The sequence below is a fragment of the Clarias gariepinus genome, chromosome 20 (assembly GCF_024256425.1).
Source record: "Clarias gariepinus isolate MV-2021 ecotype Netherlands chromosome 20, CGAR_prim_01v2, whole genome shotgun sequence".
Taxonomy (NCBI): domain Eukaryota; kingdom Metazoa; phylum Chordata; class Actinopteri; order Siluriformes; family Clariidae; genus Clarias; species Clarias gariepinus.
This window is the reverse complement of record NC_071119.1, coordinates 21,472,904-21,495,894: the sequence shown is the minus strand read 5'-3', so window position 1 is coordinate 21,495,894 and position 22,991 is coordinate 21,472,904. Positions and strand designations below refer to the sequence as shown.

Genomic DNA, 22,991 nt, shown 5'->3' with positions numbered 1-22,991 from the left:
ACGGTTTCCTCCATAAGCTTGTTTTACACCAGTAATTCTCAACCATTTAAAAAATAATAATTACCTGGCTGATTGGTTAAAAATTAGGGCCCATATTCAGAAAGCTTCTTAGAGTTCTTTCAGAGAGCTCCTATCTTAGCCTAAAAAGTCCTAGCTGGGAGTTCTAAGTGACTTAGAAAACTTCTTAGAGTAACTCTGAGTAAGTACAAAAACCTTTATCTTAGTGAGGAGGTGTGGTCGACCCTGTTGCTAGGGATGATGCAGCAATTTAAGGACTGATTGGTTTATTTAAAAAAAATGACCTCTGTAAAGGTCTTAAAATGGACTGAAAATATATGATAATAGAATAGACATAATGAAGTCATAATGTTTGTATATAATGAAATTAATTATATATAATATATAATTATGAATACAGGCTACTTCATGCAAAGTTTCTGTTGTAGGCTAAATATCTTAACATTAATTAAAACAGCTAAACGTTGAAAATGTGTCGACTTTTGTAACAACCGATTTGCACACAGTAGTTGCTATATTTAAATTCTTACTTTTATTTACCGTACTGATTTTATTAACTGTAATCCATTTCAGATTAATGGCAGCAATATGGCTCAGCTTTTACCAATTTACAGGACAGTTTATTTTAGTTGCACTTTTGAATGGTATGTAGCCAACAATCCAAGAGACAGAAGAAAGTAAAACAAGAAAACCAAACTGGACAAAAGAGCAGTGTTTACTTTCATCTTTTCATTCAGTGCTTGAAGAATATTTCTTCTTTCCGCCACTTTATCCTCTGCTATAGAAACTTAAACGTCCTCCTCTCTATTCTTAATTTTTACCTAAGTAGCTGTTTTTAGAGCTAAGATGTTTCGTAAATTATATTTATCTTGACCAAGATTTAGTCCTAAATTTAAGTGGAAATTCTAAGATTTCATAATTTTTAAAGAATTTTCTTAGAATTTCATCACTAGGACCAACTTTTAGGCTTAAGAATCCTTGTGAATACAGGCCCTGGTGTACTGAAAGCCATAGAACATACTTGAGCCTTGAGAAATACTGCTCTCTCTCATTTCATTTTAGATACGCTATCTAGACAACGAGCATCACTTACTCAAGACAGCTCCAGGAACAAGACGAGTGATTCCTGTCGAGTTTTTTGGATTGATAATGCTGCGACAGTCGACTTTATCTGATCGATGATTCAACGTAGTTTAAACCGGGTATAGAAACACCGGTGCAGTGCATCCTCTCTCGTCCTCTCTTTGAGTCTTTCAAGACTAGCATCACAGCTTTATTTTATTCTCAATCAAAATAAGCATGTTATGTAAATAAGGTTATATTTCACTTTTTTTTTGGTTTCCCCTGAGATACTGGACTGTCAGGAGTATGTCAGCATTTCTTCCTATTGCAATAAATATTACTATGGCTGACAATTTGATAAGTAACTATTAACTAGTAAACCTTTAGCGCATGTACAGTCGGGGAAAAATAATAAATAAAAAAAAAAAATATATATATATATAGATAAGTCTGCAGGATAAAGCGCGTGCCCCGAGTCCTCCAAGGTATGGGAGCAATTTACATTAAACGCCTCTAAGAAGACGGTAACCTGCACGCTATGAAAGACCGAGCTTTCATGGCATGTCATGCAAGAACACTTAAAAAGAAAACATGTTGGTGTTACGGATGGCGAAATGTCAGCAGGGTAGGTAAAAACTGTATCTCCATCGTGTAAAAGTTGTATAGCTTAAGTGCTTTTGTTTAAACTGTTTGCTAACTTCGGGACAGTCGCGCTAGATCTGTTCATGTGCTACTCGCGAGCATCACATTGCGCAATCATCTCATGAGCAATAGTGATTAGTTACACACACACACATATATCTATACACACATACACACATACACTGTATATTATATACTACATTTCATTTAAGCTTTAAAATGTCAAAATTAAAGATCATTGAACTCTATGTAGCTTTTGCATTTCTAAAAGTAAATTTAATGCATAAATAATCTGATTTATGTTTTTATAGTTATAAGCAAAACATCAAATTAAAGAAGCGTTTAGGTTTTATCCGATTAATCGGAAGAAAGAAAAAATAATCGCCCAACTAATCGATTATCAAAATCATTAGTTGCTGCCCTAATATATATATATATATATATATATATATATATATATACATATATACATACATACACACACACACAGGCAAGTCACAGAGTTCCGTTCTGGGAACACGTTCGTAAGTCGGATTTGTTCACAAGTCAGACAAAGCGACTCTAAAACACGAATACACGAAGTAAAGCATACCATGCCAATTTGAATAAATCTGTTGCCTTTTCCCACACAAACCGTAACCGCACCTAAGGAAATAAATCTCAGTGTAGTGTTGCCTCTGCGTCTTTAAATCCCGGACACCACTTTGTCTCGGAGCTGTTTTCCACTGTATTGGACTGTGAACTCGTTGAGATTTTTTCTTCCGAAACTAGGATTATTCACCATCAGGACAGCTTTAAAGCTTTATCGTGCTCCCAGACTGATTTGTTAAAAACCCAGTGAGGCCGACTCATTTCTTCCGCACACATACTCATGACTTTAGACATTTTATACTAGATTAGAGTTATTTATTTATTTATTTTTTTTAATATGCAACTTATTTACTGTTTTTTGCTTCCATTTTTTTTCGTAATTTTGTTTATATTTCTTAAAATATATATATATATATATATATATATATATATATATAAAATTTTTATCAGTTCCCCTACTTCCCCCAAAAGGCTCAGCCTTTGCCAGGCCACAGTTGTAAATAAGAAACCTGTTCTAAATCTGTCTTGCCTGGTTAAATTAAAGGTAAATAAAAAATTAAATATATATATACATTCAATTACACGGTGAAAGTCTGGTGCTCTGCAGTGTCTATTTTTTGTATAATTCACATGAGGTACAATTATGATTGAACAGAAATTGGAACCACAGTCTGTTCGTATCTGTGGAAATTCATAACACAAATGTATTTAAACCTGTATAGAACTAACATCTGTTTGAAAACGGTATTCTTGTGCATTAAAGCATAAATAGCTTTTATTTAATAGTTTAAATCCGTTGATTTATTTGACGAGTCCCTATTTAGGCCACACAACCACAATCGTTAACTTGCTACACATCCTAAACCTCACTATTTATATACGTATGTGTATATAGGGTACAACACACTCCACTGTCCTGATTTAACACGGACCCCACACACACACTGCATTGCGATGCTGAACTTGTTCGTCCGTGATAAAGAGCGAGAAGTGAACGTGGAGAAGCATCACTGTAAAGCTTGAACACTAAAACTGTTTCGGAAAAACTTGGCAACATCTTTTTATGTAGAACTGCAAAACGGCTCCAGTTCTAACTAAAAACACTCTTATTCTCTTCTGTGTGCGTGTTCGCCTTCTCAGCAGCTCTGCCTGGGTGACAGCGCATGCTGCTTATCTGCCTAAATTTAATTAGAACGCTGGCAGACGCGAGACGCTGGCTCGACTCCGTAATCTCATCCACGTCGATATTTAAAAAAAAAAAAAAAAAAAAAAAAAAAAAAAAAATGCCTGCTTTTAATTAAAGCTCAGAGCGGAGCTTTAAACGCGATCGATAAACGCCACCGAACTCGCCTGCGCTTTTCTCAGCTTTACGTCCTCTAGACAGTGGATGAAGAGAACGCGCCGCTGTAAAGTTCGCTTTCGCTCGTTGTCGTCCTCCTCCTCCTAACTTCTGACCTCATATGTTCCGTCTTATCCCACATCTCGCTTTCTTAACGCCGTTTTCTCCGGTAACACTCGCAGATTAAATCGCACGCCAAACAAGAACAGCAGGAGTGGGGGGTTTCCCCCCCCCCCTTTCCTCTCCTCTTAAGTGTTTTAAAATAAATACATAAAAAAAAAATTACCAAGTACAGCCTGCTGCTCTTCCAGCGTTTTATTCTCATATTTGAAAGTGTCTTACTGCAGACATACCAACTTGGGAAAAAAAAAAGTTAAATACAGTACTATACAATAACTGTACAATAATAACTGTCTGTTAACTAAGAAAGAGAAGGCAGTGTGCGCGCGCATGCACACGTTGTATATAAACAGGGTGTTACAGCATACACCAGGTGCCGAAAAGGAAAAGAAGCTGACGCTCATCTGATCTTCCACGTTTACAGGTCACACTTCTCCCTGCATTTTTCTCTTACCTTAATGGTTTTGGTTTGCAGTCGCAGTCCGTTCAGGGTGTTGATCGCTTTTTCTGCGTCCTTGGGATCCACGTAGTTGACAAAGCCGTATCCAAGACTCTGGCCTGGAATTAAAGACAAGTAGGATCTGATATTGTAGTTTATATAGTCACATTAAATGGATCTTAATATACAGTCTTACTCAAGCATTATTTAATGGTGGCTCTGATTATTGTCCGATTTCACTGGAATTTTTTAGGTCGGTTTTCTCTCGAGTGGCTGATCGAATTAACTGATACCGCTGTGATGACGCAAAATATACAAGTCGACCTCGACACATCACCCCCAGTCTGGGATCAGTCAACCAAGTTTCTTTATGAAAGAGGTCAAATTTGCAATACAGTTCTTTTCCCCCCTTCTAGAAATATAATAAAATAATGTATAAAATGTGAAAGAATGTCTGCCAAAAGCTTCAACACCACAAATCATATTCGTCGATTAAGAACAATGCGCCGCTAATAATCCGGTAGGCAGAATCTCGACCCCTCGCTCAGCCACCTACAGCAGAAGCCCTGAAAAAGCTCAAGCCTTAAACTGCAGAAAATAAAAAGCCTAAAACCGTTATCAAAAAAGAATACTGAAGAGAGAAACAAAAAGCGATTTCCAGCCCAGTCCGAGGCAGCCCCGACAGCGAGAGACTATTCAGGACACATTATAGGTGATAAGAGAAACAGACTGTCTCTTAAAAAAATACAGAAATTCTGGTATTTATAAAGAAATGCCCGCCCTCGCTGTTTACTAATGAGTAGCCATGATTGGTTAGCCAAATACAAAGTGACTGGTGTGTGTTTATTTAAAAACGTTCGATGCAGAGTTTCGATTTGTTTCTTCACTGATGCAACCTTGTTCTTACTCCATGTGCTGCACATTATAACGAGCGAGGATAGCAGGACAGAATTGTGGGAGAGAGTACAGAAATACTAGGTTAAGAAATAAGTTTAAAAGTTTTTACTCTTCAGTTTTTTTTATAACCTACATGAAAAGTTTTAAACTTTTCCTTAAATCTAAATTAAATGCGTGTGCTGCTGGTTAAAATGGTTATAAATAAATACTTACACAAACACTTTAAATGGCAGATCCTGATAACCCAAAGGAGCAGCCATAGGTCTTCGATATTTATTTGCATACATCAAATGGCACGTGAAACCTTTCCTTAATGATGGCACTTTATTAGGGCAACACTAGAACTGAAAACATTAATTCAAAATGTATTTGCAGAAACCTCTAGACTTTAGTCATTTTCTTTATGAGCGCTCAGATTGATCATGTTCAGAAAACCAGTCATGTAATACATGACTGAACCTGGGAAGGAGGACAGCGCTACATGAGGTTTACTGCACGTTTGAACAGACGCCGTTTGGTCTTAGAGCTGTTTTCCACTGTATTGGACTGTGAACTTTTTGTCGATGAATAATCCTAATTTTGGAAAATCCTCATCAGGACAGCTTTACAGGACAGACATTTCCTATTATTGTGCTCTTGGACTGATTCATTGAAACCGGTTAGGCTGACTCATTTCTCCCCAAACACACAATATACCGGATTCTAGACACTTTATACATTCACTTACTCACTGAAAATATTGTATATACAGTAATTGTAAATATTGCTACTGTATTTGGTGCAGTGCAGTGTCTATTCTTCATACAACACACATGAGCTACTTCTGCGAATTGTTTATATCTACGAAATTATCTGCGGAAATTTCGTAACTCAATGTTCATAAGTCGGGGACTTGTTGTACAGTGAAATTGAAATTCAGCTTGCATTTCAAAATGGTCTTCCCAGGTAATCTGCGTTTTAGGAAATACATATACATTAATACATTTAACGCGAATCAAGCAGTACAAGATGGCAGCGCACCAAAGGCAGCCGATCAGATGGAATTTTAAACAGTATCCAAACAATACAAGGTTAAATCATCCGTCTTGCCTTTCTGTTCGTCCTTCACACTAGATTGAAGTGACTACAAAAAAAAAAGGCAAAGTTTCTCCTCTGGCCTGATATGATGGACGTTTTTATTTTAATAGACACTGGATGGTGGTGGGGAATCAGACTGCTGCTATGACTCATCAGGCTGAGCAATGAAAATCTCTGTTCTCTTGAATAATTTCAAATCTCAAATCTGCCTGCGAAATAAATAAATAAAAACAAAAATAAAGCTCGACACCCACTCCCTTCCACCACATGGTAGCGATGCAATTTCCACAGCCAAGATGTAGCTGCTGGTCAGGTTCAGCTCAGCCTCCTCCGCTAAAGCGAAACCTTCTAATGATCAGCACAGACGGTGAGATTGCAGAGAGGATGCCGTGCCAAAAATCGCACCGTCCAATCCAAAGAGGAAAAAAAAAAAAAAAACAGCAAAAAGAGCAACACAGGAAATCCTACTCTGGGTGGAGAGAGTGTTGTCTGGTTTTGGGTTGTGTTTTTTTTTTTTTTTTTTTGGGATCCCCAAATGTGCCTCACTAAAAGAGAACTGCTTTCCAGTATACAGAAAACAAACGATTTACAGAATAAGATCCTTTTTGAGATTCTCAGGAAGCAGAAAAGAGGTGGGAGGGGAAAAAAAAAAAAAAAAAAAAAAAAGGGCCGTGGCTGGGTGGGTTTTTGTGTGCACGAGTACATTTCCCAAATTGCTTTATTGTTAAAATATAGCCATATGGCGGCATGGATCGTCATCAAGACCACGTTAACGTGAGTCAGATTTACTACTCCAAATGAGCAAATTCTGATAATTGACTGGTAGTGTCCCAAACTTGGTATTCAGGTACAGACACACCCACCTTCACCACATCACTGCAAGCCTCAAGTTTAAGCAATATCATCCGATGTGACTGATGGCCAAAATATTTACCGACACCTCACCTATTTATAGCACATCAAGCTATTTGGGCCTTTGGAACATTCCGTTCCAGATTAATTCCCCGCTCTGCTGTTCTCTTAGACCCTGGCTCATTCAGCTACAAAAATTTAGTCGGAGGTCTGGTGCACTCAGAGTTCCACTTCATCAGGATTGAGAATACGGCTCAATGTTCTACCAGTCCTTAACACGTCATGTCTTCTTGGAGCGCACTTTGTGCTTTCATGCTGGATCAAATTTGGCCTTCTGGCTTCCAGTGAAGGGAAATCTTCATGCTCCAAAGACAACTTTGAAGGAATGAGTCAAGAAAGGCCTACATATAGGTGTTACGTCACGTGGAGCACAAACTTCGTGGTATATACCCAGCATAAAAATAAACAGTGGTATAGGGGAAACACGTCAGTCATCACCACAAGTACCAGCACCAGAAAGACGGCAAAAATATTACCAATACTGCTTTCTCTACTTATCCTTCTTGATTTGTCAGCAGCCTTTGATACAGTGGATCATACTATTCTCCTGGATCGTCTCCATTACACTATTGAAGTAGTCTGAATGTGTCATGTTGAGAGGATGAACGTCCAGGCTGCTTCATGTCACATGTGGTGTTGCACAGGGATCTGTTCTTGGCCCCATTCTTTTTACCATCTATAGGTTACCTCTTGGGTGCATTATCAGCAGACATGGACTGTCTTTTCATGGTTATGCTGACTACATGCAGCTTTATATCAAGACTGCTCCAAGCCCCTCTGAAGCCCTTTCGAACCTTACTGCATGCCTTGAGAAAATAAAGGCATGGATGAACAATAACTTTCTACAGTTGAACAGCAATAAAACTGAGGCACTTCTAGTTGGAACCCCTCATCAGATCCTTTCTTCTCCCATATCTCAGTTTACTTTTGATGGTCAGATTATCACTTTGTCCTCCACAGTCACCAACATGGGGCTTCAGTTTGATCCACAGTTAATTTTCAGTAAACATATAAAACTATGCAAAACATCAGTTTACCATCTACAAAATCTCCAAACTCCGCCCCTTTTAAAACTTCCAGATGCTGAGAAACTTGTTCATGCCTTCATATTAAGGCTGGATTACTGTAAGAGACTCTTTGTTGGGATCCCTGTCAAGGACATTCAAAAATTACAATACATCCAAAATAGTGCCGCTAGAATCCTAACGAAAACCAGGAAATTTTATCACTCCCATTCTCCAAACACTGCACTGGCTTCCTGTCTCATCCCGCATAAAATATAAAATCTTGATGTTAACACATAAATGTCTTACTGGTCAGGCACCATCTTATCTGCTAGAGCTGATCTCTGTACAATGTTCTAACCGCACTCGTAGGTCATCTGGAAGTGTGCTTCTCAAAGTCCCATTTACTAGACTTCGTACCATGGGGGACCGAGCCTTTTGCTTAGTTGCACCACAGCTCTGAAATCGCCTTCCTGTCCATCTGAGAGCCACACAGAGCCTTGACTCTTTCAAAGCTAACTTGAAGACATTTTTTATTCAAGAAAGCTTACAATTGTTGCTGTGGTTTTATTTTAATGGGGCTTTTTTTTAAATGGTGGTTTTATTTTAATAGTTTTATTTTAATTGTTTTAATTGATGTGGTTTTATTTTTTATCTAATGTTAGCACTTTGAGATTTAATGAATGATAATGCGTTACAAATAAAATTTATTATTATTAAATTGGTAATATTTTTGGGTGGCTGGAATGGATTATCTGCATTGACATTAGTTCCTATGGAGAAAACGTTTCGCAATACAAATTTTCACCTTAAGAACGCGCCTCGGAACAGATTAAATTGTTTGGTTTTTCCTTGTATATAATGAGGACGAGTTGCGTTCAGTTCCTCTTAAGGTTTCTCGGGGGGTTTTTCTTCACAAACCGTTATTATTCTGTAAAGCTGCTATCTGACAATGACAGTTGTTTAAAGTGCTACATAAATAACAGTACTAAATTATTCAGTGGTGCCAGAGGTGTTAAAAGCAATGCAGGACTGATCGTGCATGCGAATTAACATGTACTATTTCAAACCGCAATAAAATGTCACTTCTGATAATCTGACGAGGTGAACGCTACCGTATTACACTTACCATTTATTCAGGAAAAATAAATAATTAAATAAAATCATCCCATCTTCCACTCACCAAAAAACCAACCAGCAAAGTGCCAATTAGACTGGTGGAATATGCATTCGTCCCCAAGAGAGTGGCTCTAAGCATCTGCTTTCGCTATAATTGGCTCCCCGTTTAGTGTGCAACTGTGGGAGATCTAACGGAGGTGTGCTTTAACAAGGAAACCGAGAAGCTGAGTTAGGAGGAAAAGAGAACAAGGAAGAAGAAAAAAAAAAAAGATTCAGTCTCTGCAGTGACAGAGGTCAGGGCTAAATAAAGGTACATAAGATCTTTTTGGTTGTTCTATCCAGCAAGACAGTTGCAGAGGAAGATAGAGAGAGGAAAAAAAAGCAAGCCAATTCTCCAGGACAATGATGTAACAACATGGCACAAAGGACAGCAAAGTCCAAAAGTGCAATGGTAACTGTGCTCCAAATCTGTAGAGTCATAAATCACGATGGAGTTGTGCAGAGCCTGAGTGATTTAACAATCCGCCATCATGTCTACTAGAACAATGTGTTAAAAAGATTTTACCGCGCGTTACAGTATAGTCGTAAGATGTGTGGCTGTAAGACAAGCGTTTGTGGAGTGTCTCTAGTCTCTAGGCAGATGCAGGAAACGTTTATCGGCATGTTTCACCCCCAAAGATGATACACTTCAAGTATGTAGTGTGAATTTGCGTTCCTTAAAAAAATAAAAGCACTGCTGGGCTTTTGGTCCAAGGTGATTGATCTGATGGACGCACCAAGAACCATTCAACTGTTTTCACGTTTGCATGACTGATGTGCACCAGAAAGGAATAACACTGTGCATTAGCTTTCTACTCTAGTCTGCAGAGTCACCACAAAAAAAAAGGCACCGCTTGAATCCCATGTACAAGCAGGTAAACAGTGGAACTTTGGTTCACGACAAAAAATTTTTCCTAAATAACCTTATTTGGTCATAATTCAGCTTAAAGGTAAATAGAATTAATCTGTTCCCGATTACTATAAACTCCTTCACAAAATATAAGTATGAAAGCCTCAATTATACACAATACACTACATTAGAGGGCAAACCTTTAGTTTTACATGTACTGTTCACGTACCTTTCGTAGAGAGACTCCGATGTAAAGGGATGGAGAAGAGGGAGATGGGGATAATGTTTTGAAGGAGAATCTCCATTCTTAACACTGTCATTTCTCTGTTTCTTGGCCTCTGAACAAACAAATCTATCCAGAGAGAATCTATCCCCCCCCCCACAATAATGCACAATTGTCAAAGTCAGACACTTCACGGTCATCGTTCATAAGGTGTAGCACTCTGTTCTCTACAGATTCGTTTGGATAATGCTTCTCGGCAAAGACTTGGACGTCACTCCACTTTGTTCATGTTTTCATCTTATGTGCGCGACCCATTCGTGACCGCGGAGTGAGCGAAACTGATGCCCATGACTGAGACTAATACCTTTGTTCAATTGATAGCGGATGCGTGTGATGGCGGTTTCTGAGCGTGTTCCAAGGAGGAGCTTGTGAACAGGGATGGAAATTTTTGGTTGATTTGCTCGTAAAGAGGTTCCACTGTGGTTAAGGCACCTCTAATTGGATAATCACTAAAATAATCGATATGTTTCAGCTGCATCGACCTTTTTTTAAAACCTTAACCATCTGCGTTGAACCATCAGAAGAAACATCAGAAAAAACTTGTTAGCTGAGGGGGACTCTCAGGATTGTGACTAAACAAATTAGTGAGACTCGCCAAAAAAAAAATATATATATATATAAATAAATAGTTTGCTAGGGAGCATAAAGTTTGGACTTTGGAGTGATGTAAAAAGGTCACGTGGTCTGCTGAGTCCAGACTGACCCTATTCCAGAGCGATGGGCGTGTCAGGGTAAGAAGGGAAGTGCATTAAGCGATGCACCCATTATGCATAGGGTTCACTCTACAAGCCTCTGGAGAAAGTTATGATCTGGAGTTGCTTCAGTTGCTCAGGTCTAGACTCTGCAAAAAAATAAAACAAGCTGATGACCGGAATGTACCGAATGACCAGGGTCTCGAACATCTGTGTAGATTTTCTTTCCTGATGCAATCTGGTGAAAGAGCATGAGGAATTACTTTTCACACGAGGACTGGACAGTGCAGAGTCCTACCCTTATCATTGAAAGTCTCTAGGATGGGCTGGAGAAGATTTGACAGAAGTCAACACTCCCTTCATTAATCTCAAGATCTCGAGCTAAAACTGATGCAACTACAGATGGAGAAAGAAATGCTATGATGTTGCCGGGGTTGTCAAAACAATCCAACAGCCATAATCAAAGCGGAAGGTGGTCCAAAGAAGTTAGCATGCAAGACTTTTTTCAGGCATCTGGTTTTAAAACCTCGCGAGGACCCGGCTTTAATGCTCCTGCAGAAACATTCATCCGAAAGCGTTTCTTAAAAAGATTCTCCAGTTTGTAAACACAAATTTAAACCAAATAATTATGCGAGCACTGAGGATGACCCAGCTGACTTGTGCACTGAGACATGGCATCACTCTCTTTGCATCCATCAGTTCTTTAGTATTTTTTTCAATCATATTTTCCTCAAACCTACCTGGATTTTTTACTTTGTTGATGAGCTTCACACATTTAAAGCCTAACCGTTAATTACTGAGCCACAAATTATTTACACAAATTAGTTTGTAGCTCCAAATTACATAACGTTTACAGTCAAAGAGCACATTAGTGCAACATCCCGAGTTGGTTGGAGAAAACATTAACACCACCTAAAGATGACAATGATCTGAAATACACTACCAGTAATAAGGAAAATGTCAGATTGTGGATTAGATATTGGGCAAAGTATCAAGTACTGTAATAAAAATAGACAGGTTTGAGAATGGTATTTACAGACATGGTGTTAAAATTTATATTTATACTTTTATTTTTGGAAATACGAAGGATTCCGTAAATCGGAGGTTTAGGGTTCGTCAAGATCGTTATATGGACTTGCGCAATTATTTATTCACAAAATGCTGCAATTTACTACAGGTAACATTCTCAGACAGGAATGCATGTAGACTGATATACACACAGTCAGAATGAAATCATAGTGGGAGACTTTTTTGGTCAGACGGTGTCCCTACACAGTTAGCATATGTACAGTGAGTTGCAGTAGTCAGTAGTTACTGAGATGAAAGCTTTACAGTGATGGATTTCATGCAGGACGTCCATTTCATAAAACTTGCATAAGACGGAAATAAAAAAAAAATTAATAAAATAAAAAAATCAGAAAGCCTGCTATAGGTCCACGTCCACCAGATCCGATTAGCAACAGCTAAACGTCAACATTCATGTGCGTTAGACTATTACAGACCAACTAATCTGAAAATAATAAGTAAATCACAGACCCTAATGGACTTATAATAAACTATTACCAATGTCAAAGAATCAGGGGTCAATCTGGAGATGTTTAGCCTTTACTGTTATCGTTACATCCACCATACAGTACTGACTTTGCTCCAAGCCATTTCCACATGCTGGAGTTCCAGGCCGGCCAGTTTGGACCCAGATGATATCCAAGCACTAGTAGCAGATGATAAAATATAGAAATAAAGGCTGTTTTTTACTCTCATAACTGTTCTGCTATTCTGCACAGTTCCGGTTTGAACAGCCCGCATTAAAAAAATAAATAAATAAAATCAAATGAGTTAGCTTTATATCTCACTTGACACATGATGCTAGCACTGTATTTGCATTTCAAGCTTCACAGTTTAATATGTGTTAAGATGTGATGATTAACACCTTGGTTTTTTTTTTAGTAACAAAACTTAAAATGCTAAAGATGTAAAAATATACTGTAGTGATTTATTTTTCTTTATTTATAGTCACCTCCCACGCTCGGACATCTTAATCACTAGATATGGAGCACATGCGACGCGATTCATACACTTTCCTGGCCACAACTCTCGGGATGTTCCAGACTGTGAACGGATTGGACAAAAACTCTAAACAGTGTGGTGCTTGAGCATTTTAATGACGTGGTAATTTGGAGGGAAAAAAAAAGTTTGGATTTAGAGTAAATGTTTAGGATTTTTCATTAATCAATTAATTGAAATTAGGAATTTAACTGAACAGTCGATATGTGCACGCAAAAAGTCAAGGCTATTCACAGAGAGGGGCGTGTTTGTGGGCGAGATTTTTTATTTTTTTTTTAAACATAAAAGTGTGGCTGTCTATATTGATAGTGTGGCAGGCTGAGTTTAGGGAAACGCTGGATTGTACTCCTAGAACTGCTTACATAAAAATTAAAGTGAAGGTGGGAACCTGCATCTGGTTATTATAGTTGTTAATTGGCTTAACATATTTAATTATCACATATGCGTGAAATAAGAATGAAATAAGTGTTTAGAGCCATGATTGTTGGCTCGAGCTGATTGTGGAAATAATGATAATAAAGTTCTCAAAAAAAAACAGATCAGTTCCTGTAACGACCAGCAAAAGTTGGACCAGCATTTATGGACATGAATGAATTTTTAGTTCCGTTCAAGGAGCATGTTCTTAAGTCGGATTTGTACGCAAGTCCGACAAAGTGAGTCTTGTACACAAATATACAACATAAAGGATGTAAGATAAAATGAATAAATAAATAAAAACAGGTTTAGTGTTCTAATTCTGCATTAACTTCTGCAAGACAACAAATCACAAGGTGAAAGACTTTCTGTAAATTCGGACTGATTCATTGAAACTGTTTATACACTCACTTAAACACTGAAAACATTATTTATAATTGTAACACAATAGTGTGTAAGGTTTCTATTTTAATAAAAACTAATTATTAACTTGCATTTTTCATTTACTTAAAAAAAAAAATACTTGCAGTAAAAGTCGAACAAACAAAGGGAAAATACATGAACGGTACACGATCCTCACCTGTGATTTTGTCTCGTACTAGTTTGCAGGACTCGATCTCCCCGATGCTGCCGAAGAGGCTCTTGAGCTCCTCCTGGGTCATGTTCTGGGGCAGGTAGTTGACGATCAGGTTGGTCTTGCTGTCCTCCATGCCGCCCGACTCCACCGGCGAAGAGCAGCTGTTCATCTGGTTCGGACCGTTGCTCGTGTTGCTGCACGTCGGACCGTTCGACAGCTGTGTTTCCATGGCAGCGATTACCTGCTAAAGAACGACAAAAAAAAAAAAAAAAGAAGGAAGATCAAGTCAAGAAAACATTTTTTCCCCTGGGCTTCTTCAAAAACATGTCTTCGTGAGCCATTTTGCCTGTGAGTGCTGCAATGGTTTGGAAGAAGACAGTTTTGATTTTAATAGCCTAAAAAAGTGTTTGTTTTTCCACACAGGTGCACGTATAAGTTGTATAAAATTGTTCAAAACTTTCATCTGATATTTTTATGGCACATAAAAAAAAACAATTGTAGACAAACTTGAGGGGGGAAAACAAAGTCCAAGACACTTGGAAACTAAGACGCCAGGAAAGTTCAGGTCTGGTCAATCACAGACTTCCAAGTATTAATTAGATGTGAACGTATTTTATGAAGGAAAAAAATATATATTTTGCACCAAAACTAAACAGCATTATTAGGGTGCTTGTGAAGCATAACCTGTATTATCTTGCAATCTTTTTTTTTTTGGGTGAAGGCTCAGAGGACAAAATTTTGCCACGGCAAGCACTACTCGCATTTACTTTAGAAAATGTACCTCTAGTTCTTTCCAGGCTGAAATCTATAAGCATGAAAATGTTGACTTTGGCAGCAAAACTAAGCGCTAGAAAATCATAAAAAAAAAAAAAACATCTTTATACCTTTATATCTAAAAAAACAAAGAAAAAAAAGAAATGGCTGAAAAATATAAGCCGTTACACTAAAGAAAGCGTCCATATCACCCTGACAAAAGCAACAAAATACTTTGTGGTTATTATGGAACAAAGTGGATAAAAAATTTTTTTTTTGCTTTTTGCGCCAAAACCACATTTCTTCCCGCTGTAGCGAGTATAAACTACGTGCACCTAGCATCGATGATGCTAATTAGCCACAAGCGCAGACAGGGTTGCAGTTAAAGTGTGTTTAAAAATAAATAATTCTCGGTTCAAGTGCTACAAACCACAAACCATATATATATATTTATTTTTCATCTGGTTTCCAGTATAAAATAAAAGCCAGGAGCGTTCATCAGGAGAATTAACACGCGTAATAAACGTGGCTCCAGCACAAAGCACCTGATCGGCGCTAAAGCGTTTCCTAATCACATTAACTTTAGCACCGAGCAACGGCTAATTACTCGTGTTTTTCAGCTTGGTGTAAATACAATTACAGCTTATTTGTCTAACCAGCGCGCCGACACCTTTACACACGTCTGCGCTACAGTACGTCCTCGCACGATTTAATAAAACTCAGCAGTTATTCGTATATATGCACCGCTTCAACACTCATTCTACTGCTTTTAAAAAAAAAAAAAAAAAAAAAAAACTCCTTCATAACAACCGGTCAAGAAACCTGCTTTATTTTATTAAAATTATTAATTTGTTTTTAATAAAAAAAAAAAAAAATCATGTATAATTGAGCATACACCCCTTTGCGTTTATCTTGTTGCCAGATTGGCCAAGTTTCCACCAAAATAAGCTACTTTCACACTTAGAGTTTTTATTTTTATTCTTCCCCCCCCACAAGCAGGTTTCCCCCACTGCCTAGATTGGATTTAGTCTGAGAGATCTGGCAACCTGCTGTGTGCTTGTGATTTTTTCTTTTTGTGTGTGGTTGCAATGACCCTGCTTCTTAAGCAAAAGCAAACACGACTCTGTCCTCCTACGTTTATATCCATCACTTGAGAGAGACGAGCGTGTCCCGTGGCTCTAATCATCACAGTCATGAGAAACAGATGAATCTGAATGAATCTAAGGGACGCTGAAGGACGCTCAAACAAAGCCAGCTGTGAATCAGAGCTAGACTGTGGATTTGATTAGATTTTTTTTTAGGGGGGGACAATAATATCAACACAAAGCTTATTGTCAGATTTATTTTAAGCAGATATATTAACAGTTGATTTAACTGTAACGGTTTATAATGTTCATTTCGAAACCTACGCCGATTGTTTGAACATTTAATCTTCAGTTCTGTAGGAGCTCCAGTCCAGCAGATGGCAGTATTGCTCCAACCATCCCACCACTAAACTTAAAATTAGAGAGAAGTGAAACTCTTACAAAAGAGAGTATTTGCAGAAAACGGAAGTGGTTTGTAAATTACCACAAAAGCTGTGCTTGATTTAACTTACATTTTGGCCATTTATTAATTGCAACGACCCAAAGTTACTTTAAATACAGCAGAACCTCGGCATATGGATGCCCTCCCCTAACGAATGGTTTGTCTTCATTTAAATTTTGCTTGCCGTGTGAATCATTTCTAGCATGCGAATGAACTGAACGCCAGCTAAGTAGCGTGTACATCCGAGAAGGCCGTAAAAAAAAAAAAACGAGGCAATTTGGCTAATTTTATTTATTTATTTATTTATTTATTTTTTCATTCAGCAAAAACTGTTTAGAGTCGGCCCACAAGACCAATGTTTGCCTTCGGCTTCAGCCCTTTTGTAATTTTGTAACATTAGTAATATTTTTGGGACGGCCGCAACGGATTATCTGCATTCACATAATTTTTAAGAAATTTTTCACCTCAAGAACTCGTCTCCAGAGTGAATTAAATCGTATGTTGAGGTTCCGCTGTACTCCAAATCGATTTAAAAACTGGATTGTCTGGATCAACCAAAACAACAAGGATTGATTAAAGTGCTCGCCCCGTCATCCGGAGATCGCTTGTTTGATTCCCGGGTGATGCTAGAGAGAGCTGATTGGCCGAGCTCTCTCAGAGGGGAGGGATGAGAGGTACTTAGTCCTCCCACATTAATCACGGCTCTACAGCCAATCAGGGGTGTCTGTGAGCTCATAAAAGTGGAAGGAGGGGATAGTGCTGTCCTTCGAGTGTGTTACTCCGTCGCCAACGCTGTGTGAGTGCGCAGTTCGAAAAGATGCGGTCGGCTGGCACCATGTTGTTTAGAGAAAAACGTGATAATCCTCGGTCCTCTCGACTGAGTGGTAGTAGTAGTAGTAGCCTTAATGTGGGAGCCCCCTAGTGACGGGGAGGAATTGAACACAACTAAATTAGGGAGAAAATGGGGGAAATTTATTTCAGGGATTTTTTATTTTTATTTTTTTAAAAAGAAACAAACATCCCAACTTCTACTGCCTTCAACAAACACACTGAAATCCACCAATCCGCTTCCCTTCAAATCACTGAATCCGACCCCCCTTCTTTCAACATGTATATTTCTTAAAATGCACATCCAACACTAGGGCTTAAAACACTCTACAGCAGTGAGCGTCTCCATGACGCCATGAGGGGCAATGAATCCCTTTTAAACAAAAATGCCTTAAATGATCGAGGCTTGACGTATACATGTAGTATGTAGTTTATCTTATGCATTTGGTCTCCCTCTAGACAGCCTTTAAGAGCTCATGGATTGAAAAAAAGGACAGGATTATTATTATTAATTACATTTCTTTCGCACCTTAAAAAGGTTTAAACTACAGTGAAGTTCTTGGTGTGTGTTTAATGAGCAGGTTCTTTTTTTTATCAAATCCATTTACGTAACCCGCTGTGTGTGAAACAAACATCACTCGGGCAAATTTTGGGAAATCGTAAGAGATTTGACGACGATCTTAACGAGGCTCGAGTCGCTCTGAAGCGTTTCGGGAAAAGTTTGAACTCAACACGATGACTCGGGGCCTGTTCACTCTCAGCACCACAGGAAACTGGCCGCGATTACAATGACATCATATTTACATATATATTTATTTTTTTTCATTTAACGATATAATAGAGAATAAAAATGTTAGAAGAAGAAGAAGTCCCACAGACCCCGGTCCAAGGCTCGGCCGCCCACGAGCCACTTCTAAGCAGAGAAGCCACATCGCACAGTCTCACTGCCATGTTAGTTCGGAGATGCCGTCTGCAAAAATGTGGACACAGAGTATACCGTGTTAGAGAAACACACACACATCAGAACAGATCACATCATTACAGAAAGAAGGAGGAGGGGGGGAGGGGGGAAAAGATTCAGTTTAATGTTTCCAGACTGGAGGGAAGCCATGCGGAACATACATCTTAAAGATTTTTTTTTTTTTCATGCATTACCACAACCTATACACTTTAGTTCTCAACACACACGTACGGTAGAGATTACATACGTCACTGGATATTTTTATTTTTTTCCCTCCAGGGTTGACAGAACCCTGAGATTGACCTTCAACAGAGGAACAATAATGTGACGTTTAAAAAGCATACGAGTTCAGTCGAGAATCGTTCAAGCTTAGGATGATCAGTACTGAGGTAACCGGGGCAAAAGTCATTCAGTGACTGATGAAAAACAAGAAAATAGATAAAGAGAGACAGAGAGAGATGAAGGTCAGATTTGTGAAATCACAGCATTATTGCATCACATCGTGTAAAAAAAAAAAATTAATAAATGACCACACCCATCCTGATTTGTATACACACTTAGCAATCAGAGGGGGTCGCCAAAATCTCGTCAGTGTTCACACACACGTACAACGCTCAATGCTCATTTTACCCTGAGGTAGTAAAGGTACACAAATTGTTCAAGTTACAGTCGTGCATCCGCACTTGACTGGTGCTTTTTAACCAGCTTTATCCCTGATCTCTGCCGACAACCAGCAAGGAGACCCGACGTCCACGACTGAGACACAATTTCAGACTGATTAAAATGAAATGAAGCAAATAATCTGTACTGAATCATCAATTTTAAAACAGATTCTTCATTAGAAAAAATAAAAATCAATAAAAAATAATCATTTATATTTCTAAAATATTGCCATCAGGTTAAACCTATTTGGGGGACAAAATTAAAAAAAATTGACAGATCACTGGAAATACGCAGCAGATAAAATCCGATAGCTTTTCGAACACAAACCAAGTACAGCGAGGGTCATCACACATTCACGTGTTATATCGGTCAAGGTGATCACACGTCATGGCCGGGTACGCAGTTCTATTTTGAAGTCACAGATTATCACGTTTTTGGCGCGGTCGCGTGAACAGACGAGACCTTTTAATTTATTGTGGATTTAAATTATGAGGTCTTAATATTAAGCATATAAACTGGTACAAAAAGAGCAGCAAATCAGCCATAACTTCCTGAACATGCTGATCGTTCTTGAAATACAGACCTCATATGTCTGAGGACAGTAAAGTCACGATATTGTTGGATCATATAGCAGAGTGCAAACAGGCTTTTTTTTTTTTTTAAAGAATTGATATTTTCAATTATTTGAACATCTGCTCCTGGCAATGACCTTTCCAGAGATAAATAGGGACAACCCGCTTTTTTTTTATTTAAAAATAAATTGATGAATAAAAATGTATTTATTTAAATGAATACATTTACGTAAAATGTATAATGAATAAAAATGTAATGAATAAAAATGTAAAATGTGGTGAAACTAATTGGGTGACTAATTGGTTTTGGAAACCGCAAAATGTCCTCCACTATTTTTCTAGGCCTTTTTTGTGGCAAAATATATATTTTTATTAATAAACAATGAAAGTTTACAAATTTTGCAACATAAATATGGATATAAATTCAGACAAATCTCCACACAAGATATAAAACTATATATAATTTTTTTAGTACTGTAGAGAGAACACAAAGCGACTAAAAAAAACGAGGTGGCTTGGGGTGGTGAACTATTACCGTATTAACCCTAAAGTACTTCTTACAAAAACCGACAGCACACAGCAAGAAAAAACCTACATGCTTGCTTGAGACAGTACATAGAGGGATAACATGGGTATTTTACATCCTAGCACTGAGGGAGACACAGCGGTAACTGTACTGTACAGTATACGAGTTTGACTTTATATTCTTTAGTTTTTATTTGTAATGTATTAAGCCGAGTCTGAAATGAATTTAAAGTGTTTTGGGGGACATATTTGGAGTTTAAACTGAACCAAATCCAAATTTTTCATTTATTTAATTTTTACACACAAACGTAAACAATTTGACAGTTTCTGTATATACACAAGAATCATCTTGTGTCTTGCGTGTACATCATTCCAACCTAAAAACGCATGCTGACTGACATGTTCACTGCTGGAGACATGAAACACGCGCGCGACTCGACTATACTCCACTGACTAGCATACGTTGCTAACAAAACCTAAAGTCCGCCCAAGTTTCGCTCATCACGCCAAAGTGGGAAATGACGCGTTTCTGATTGGCGGACTATCGTCTTGTATTCGATCTGAAATAATTAGATCTTGTTAATTCGACTATTCAAACCTGAAGTAATTCTCGTAAAACACTTTCCTCAGAGACGTGCAGTCCGCTTTTTTGATCTAATTAAATTTAACAGAGAAAATCCCTCAAGCTAGACGCTTATTCAATCAGAGACACACCGAGCTGGTCTCCCTGTACCGAACTTTACAATACAGATTTGTGTACCGTTACACACCTCTAACGTCTAGATTTAAATCTGGTTCCTCTGCTTAAAAAAAAAAAAAAAAAAAAAAAAAAAAGGCCAGTACACCGATGTAATGAGAATCGAAACAAAGGCATTAGCTAAAAGAAGAGGGATGTAATCATTTCAGCAAAGGCACGTTATTATTTCCTCACCCCCGTGAAACCTCCAAGAGCTTTTGTAATTTTGTACCACTCAGGACCGTCGCGCAAAAAGTGTCGAACGAAAGGTCAAGAGGCACTCGAGTTTTTTTAAATTCTTTCAAAAAAAATAAACTGCACAACCAGTTTAACTTCAGAACAAAATGATGAAGTAAGGGGGGACTGTATGTGAGCAGTCCACACATGATACAAAGCATGACAAGAATACGAGACTTCACAAGAAGGACGACATTTTCCGCAATTTTTTTCTATTTAAACCATTGTAATATTAAACACAAGACGAGATTAACAGGAGCTTTAACACAAAATATATTTTCCTATTAATATGTGAGCGAGTCAAAAATAAGTGATTAAAACTCAGTGCTTTCGGGTTAAGTTCACTGCTGTGAAACGTGTTATATCGGTTTATTTGTAACAGAGGGGCGAGGAAAAATGGAGGCTCCACTTTGTTTTTAGATTTGCACAAAAAAAGCAGTGTCCAGCAATTCAATAAGATTTTTTTGTAGATTTTTTTTTGGAGTTGAAACAACTTAAAAAATAAACAAGAGGGTTTAGATTTCTGTGAACAAAATTAGCAATAATACTCTAAGGAAGGTGAAAGTGTCTTAAAGAGAATCATTACTGGTGACGAGACACGAATTCATCACTACCAGCCTGAGAGTAAATGCTGAGAGGGCGGTACGGAAAACATCCTGAGTGGAAAAGTTCAACCATCAGCTAGAAGATTTATCGACGCTTACAGTTTTCTGAAATTCTCAAGAACCAGTATTGGAACGTTATCAGGAAAAATGTTGGACAATCAACGCTTACTGAAGAGCTAAAGACTAAAGATTAGATTAAACACAAAGGACTACCATCTATAGCGTTATTTATCAGAGACTTTGTGATTACGTAGAGGGGAAAAAAAATTCGTATTCCTATTCGTATTGCCTCATTAAAAAATATCGGTTTTAAGTGACGTTTAAAAAAAGTGGGGAATGAGGCATCGTAACCATAAAATAATTTTAAAAACAAAAACAAGATGAGACGCTTGGGAATTCTCCAACTCTACAGCTCTGTCCTTTGGCTCAGTTCAGCAACAAGCAAAAATAATAAAAATAATGCTGCAACTCAAAACACACGTTCAATTTACTCCCTATACTCGACTGGCTTTATCACGTGTGTCTCGGACACTTTCTCTCTCTCTTAACCAGCCGTGTAATTTTTTGCCAGGTTTTTTTTTTTTTTCAATCAAACTTAAGGTGGGGAAAAAAAAAACCAAGAAAAAAAAAAAAACATAATTTTTAAAAAGCAAAAAAAAAAAAAAAAATCACTGGGTGATGAAACACCGGACTCGTCCTCGGTTGCAAGGACGCTTCTCGTTGAAAAAACCCTGAATGTAAATGACCCCCCCACATGTCCCCGTTTAAACATGTGAATGAATTGAGACTTAAATAGAAGTAATAATTGAGGTTGAGTAATAAAAACCCCTTTCACTCAGAGGAAGCTGACGCTACAGTAAAAATCCCACCGTTCTGATTGACAATAATGCAGATTTGTATAATAAGGTTTCTTTTTGCGCCATCACACACGCACACACCACGCTTTCTAATTTAACCACGTCCGACGACTACAAAAGGGCGAATCGATCCAATCCCGCTGCATCTGAATTCGCTCTACAGAGAGCACATCTTTAGCCTGTGAAAAGCTCGATACAGCCCGAGGAAAAGAAAGGCTGAGTGTGAGCCAGACACAAAAAAAAAAAAAAAAAAAAAGCTATGCGCAGCAAAAAACTGCAAAGACGAGGAAGGGCTATTTATTTATCCGAGCTCCTACGCTCCTCTGCCTCTGTAATTTCACCTTTTTAATTCAACAGGGAAGAAAACGTTGGCCAACATCCTGCCGTTACAGAGCAGACCTAATAAAAGAGACCGAAAAGGACTTCAGGAAGGAAGGACAGACAGGTCCACTTTTCATCAGATTTAGTTTCTATGTTCTGATAAACGTACATCAGCGTATCGTATATATTTGCATATTAAACTGCAACCTTAAATCCTTAGTTTAAGGTCTAAAAATAATACTCTTTTCTGTGTAATGATTACTTAAG

General features: G+C 38.0%; 1 protein-coding gene across 3 annotated transcripts in view; it reads right to left on the bottom strand.

The window, feature by feature from the left end:
* Nucleotides 1-22,991, bottom strand: part of elavl2 (ELAV like neuron-specific RNA binding protein 2) — a 54,323-nt gene that overhangs the window by 10,966 nt on the left and 20,366 nt on the right. For 2 of the 3 annotated variants that reach the window (XM_053480380.1, XM_053480381.1), the window contains exons 2-4: nt 18,127-18,217; nt 14,143-14,383; nt 4,227-4,330 (exon numbers count right to left, since the gene is read on the bottom strand). In XM_053480380.1, the coding sequence (XP_053336355.1) occupies nt 4,227-4,330; nt 14,143-14,383; nt 18,127-18,198 (417 nt within the window). In that variant the 5' untranslated portion in view covers nt 18,199-18,217. The remainder of the gene's footprint in view (nt 1-4,226; nt 4,331-14,142; nt 14,384-18,126; nt 18,218-22,991) is intronic. The other variant, XM_053480382.1, reaches the window with a different exon arrangement.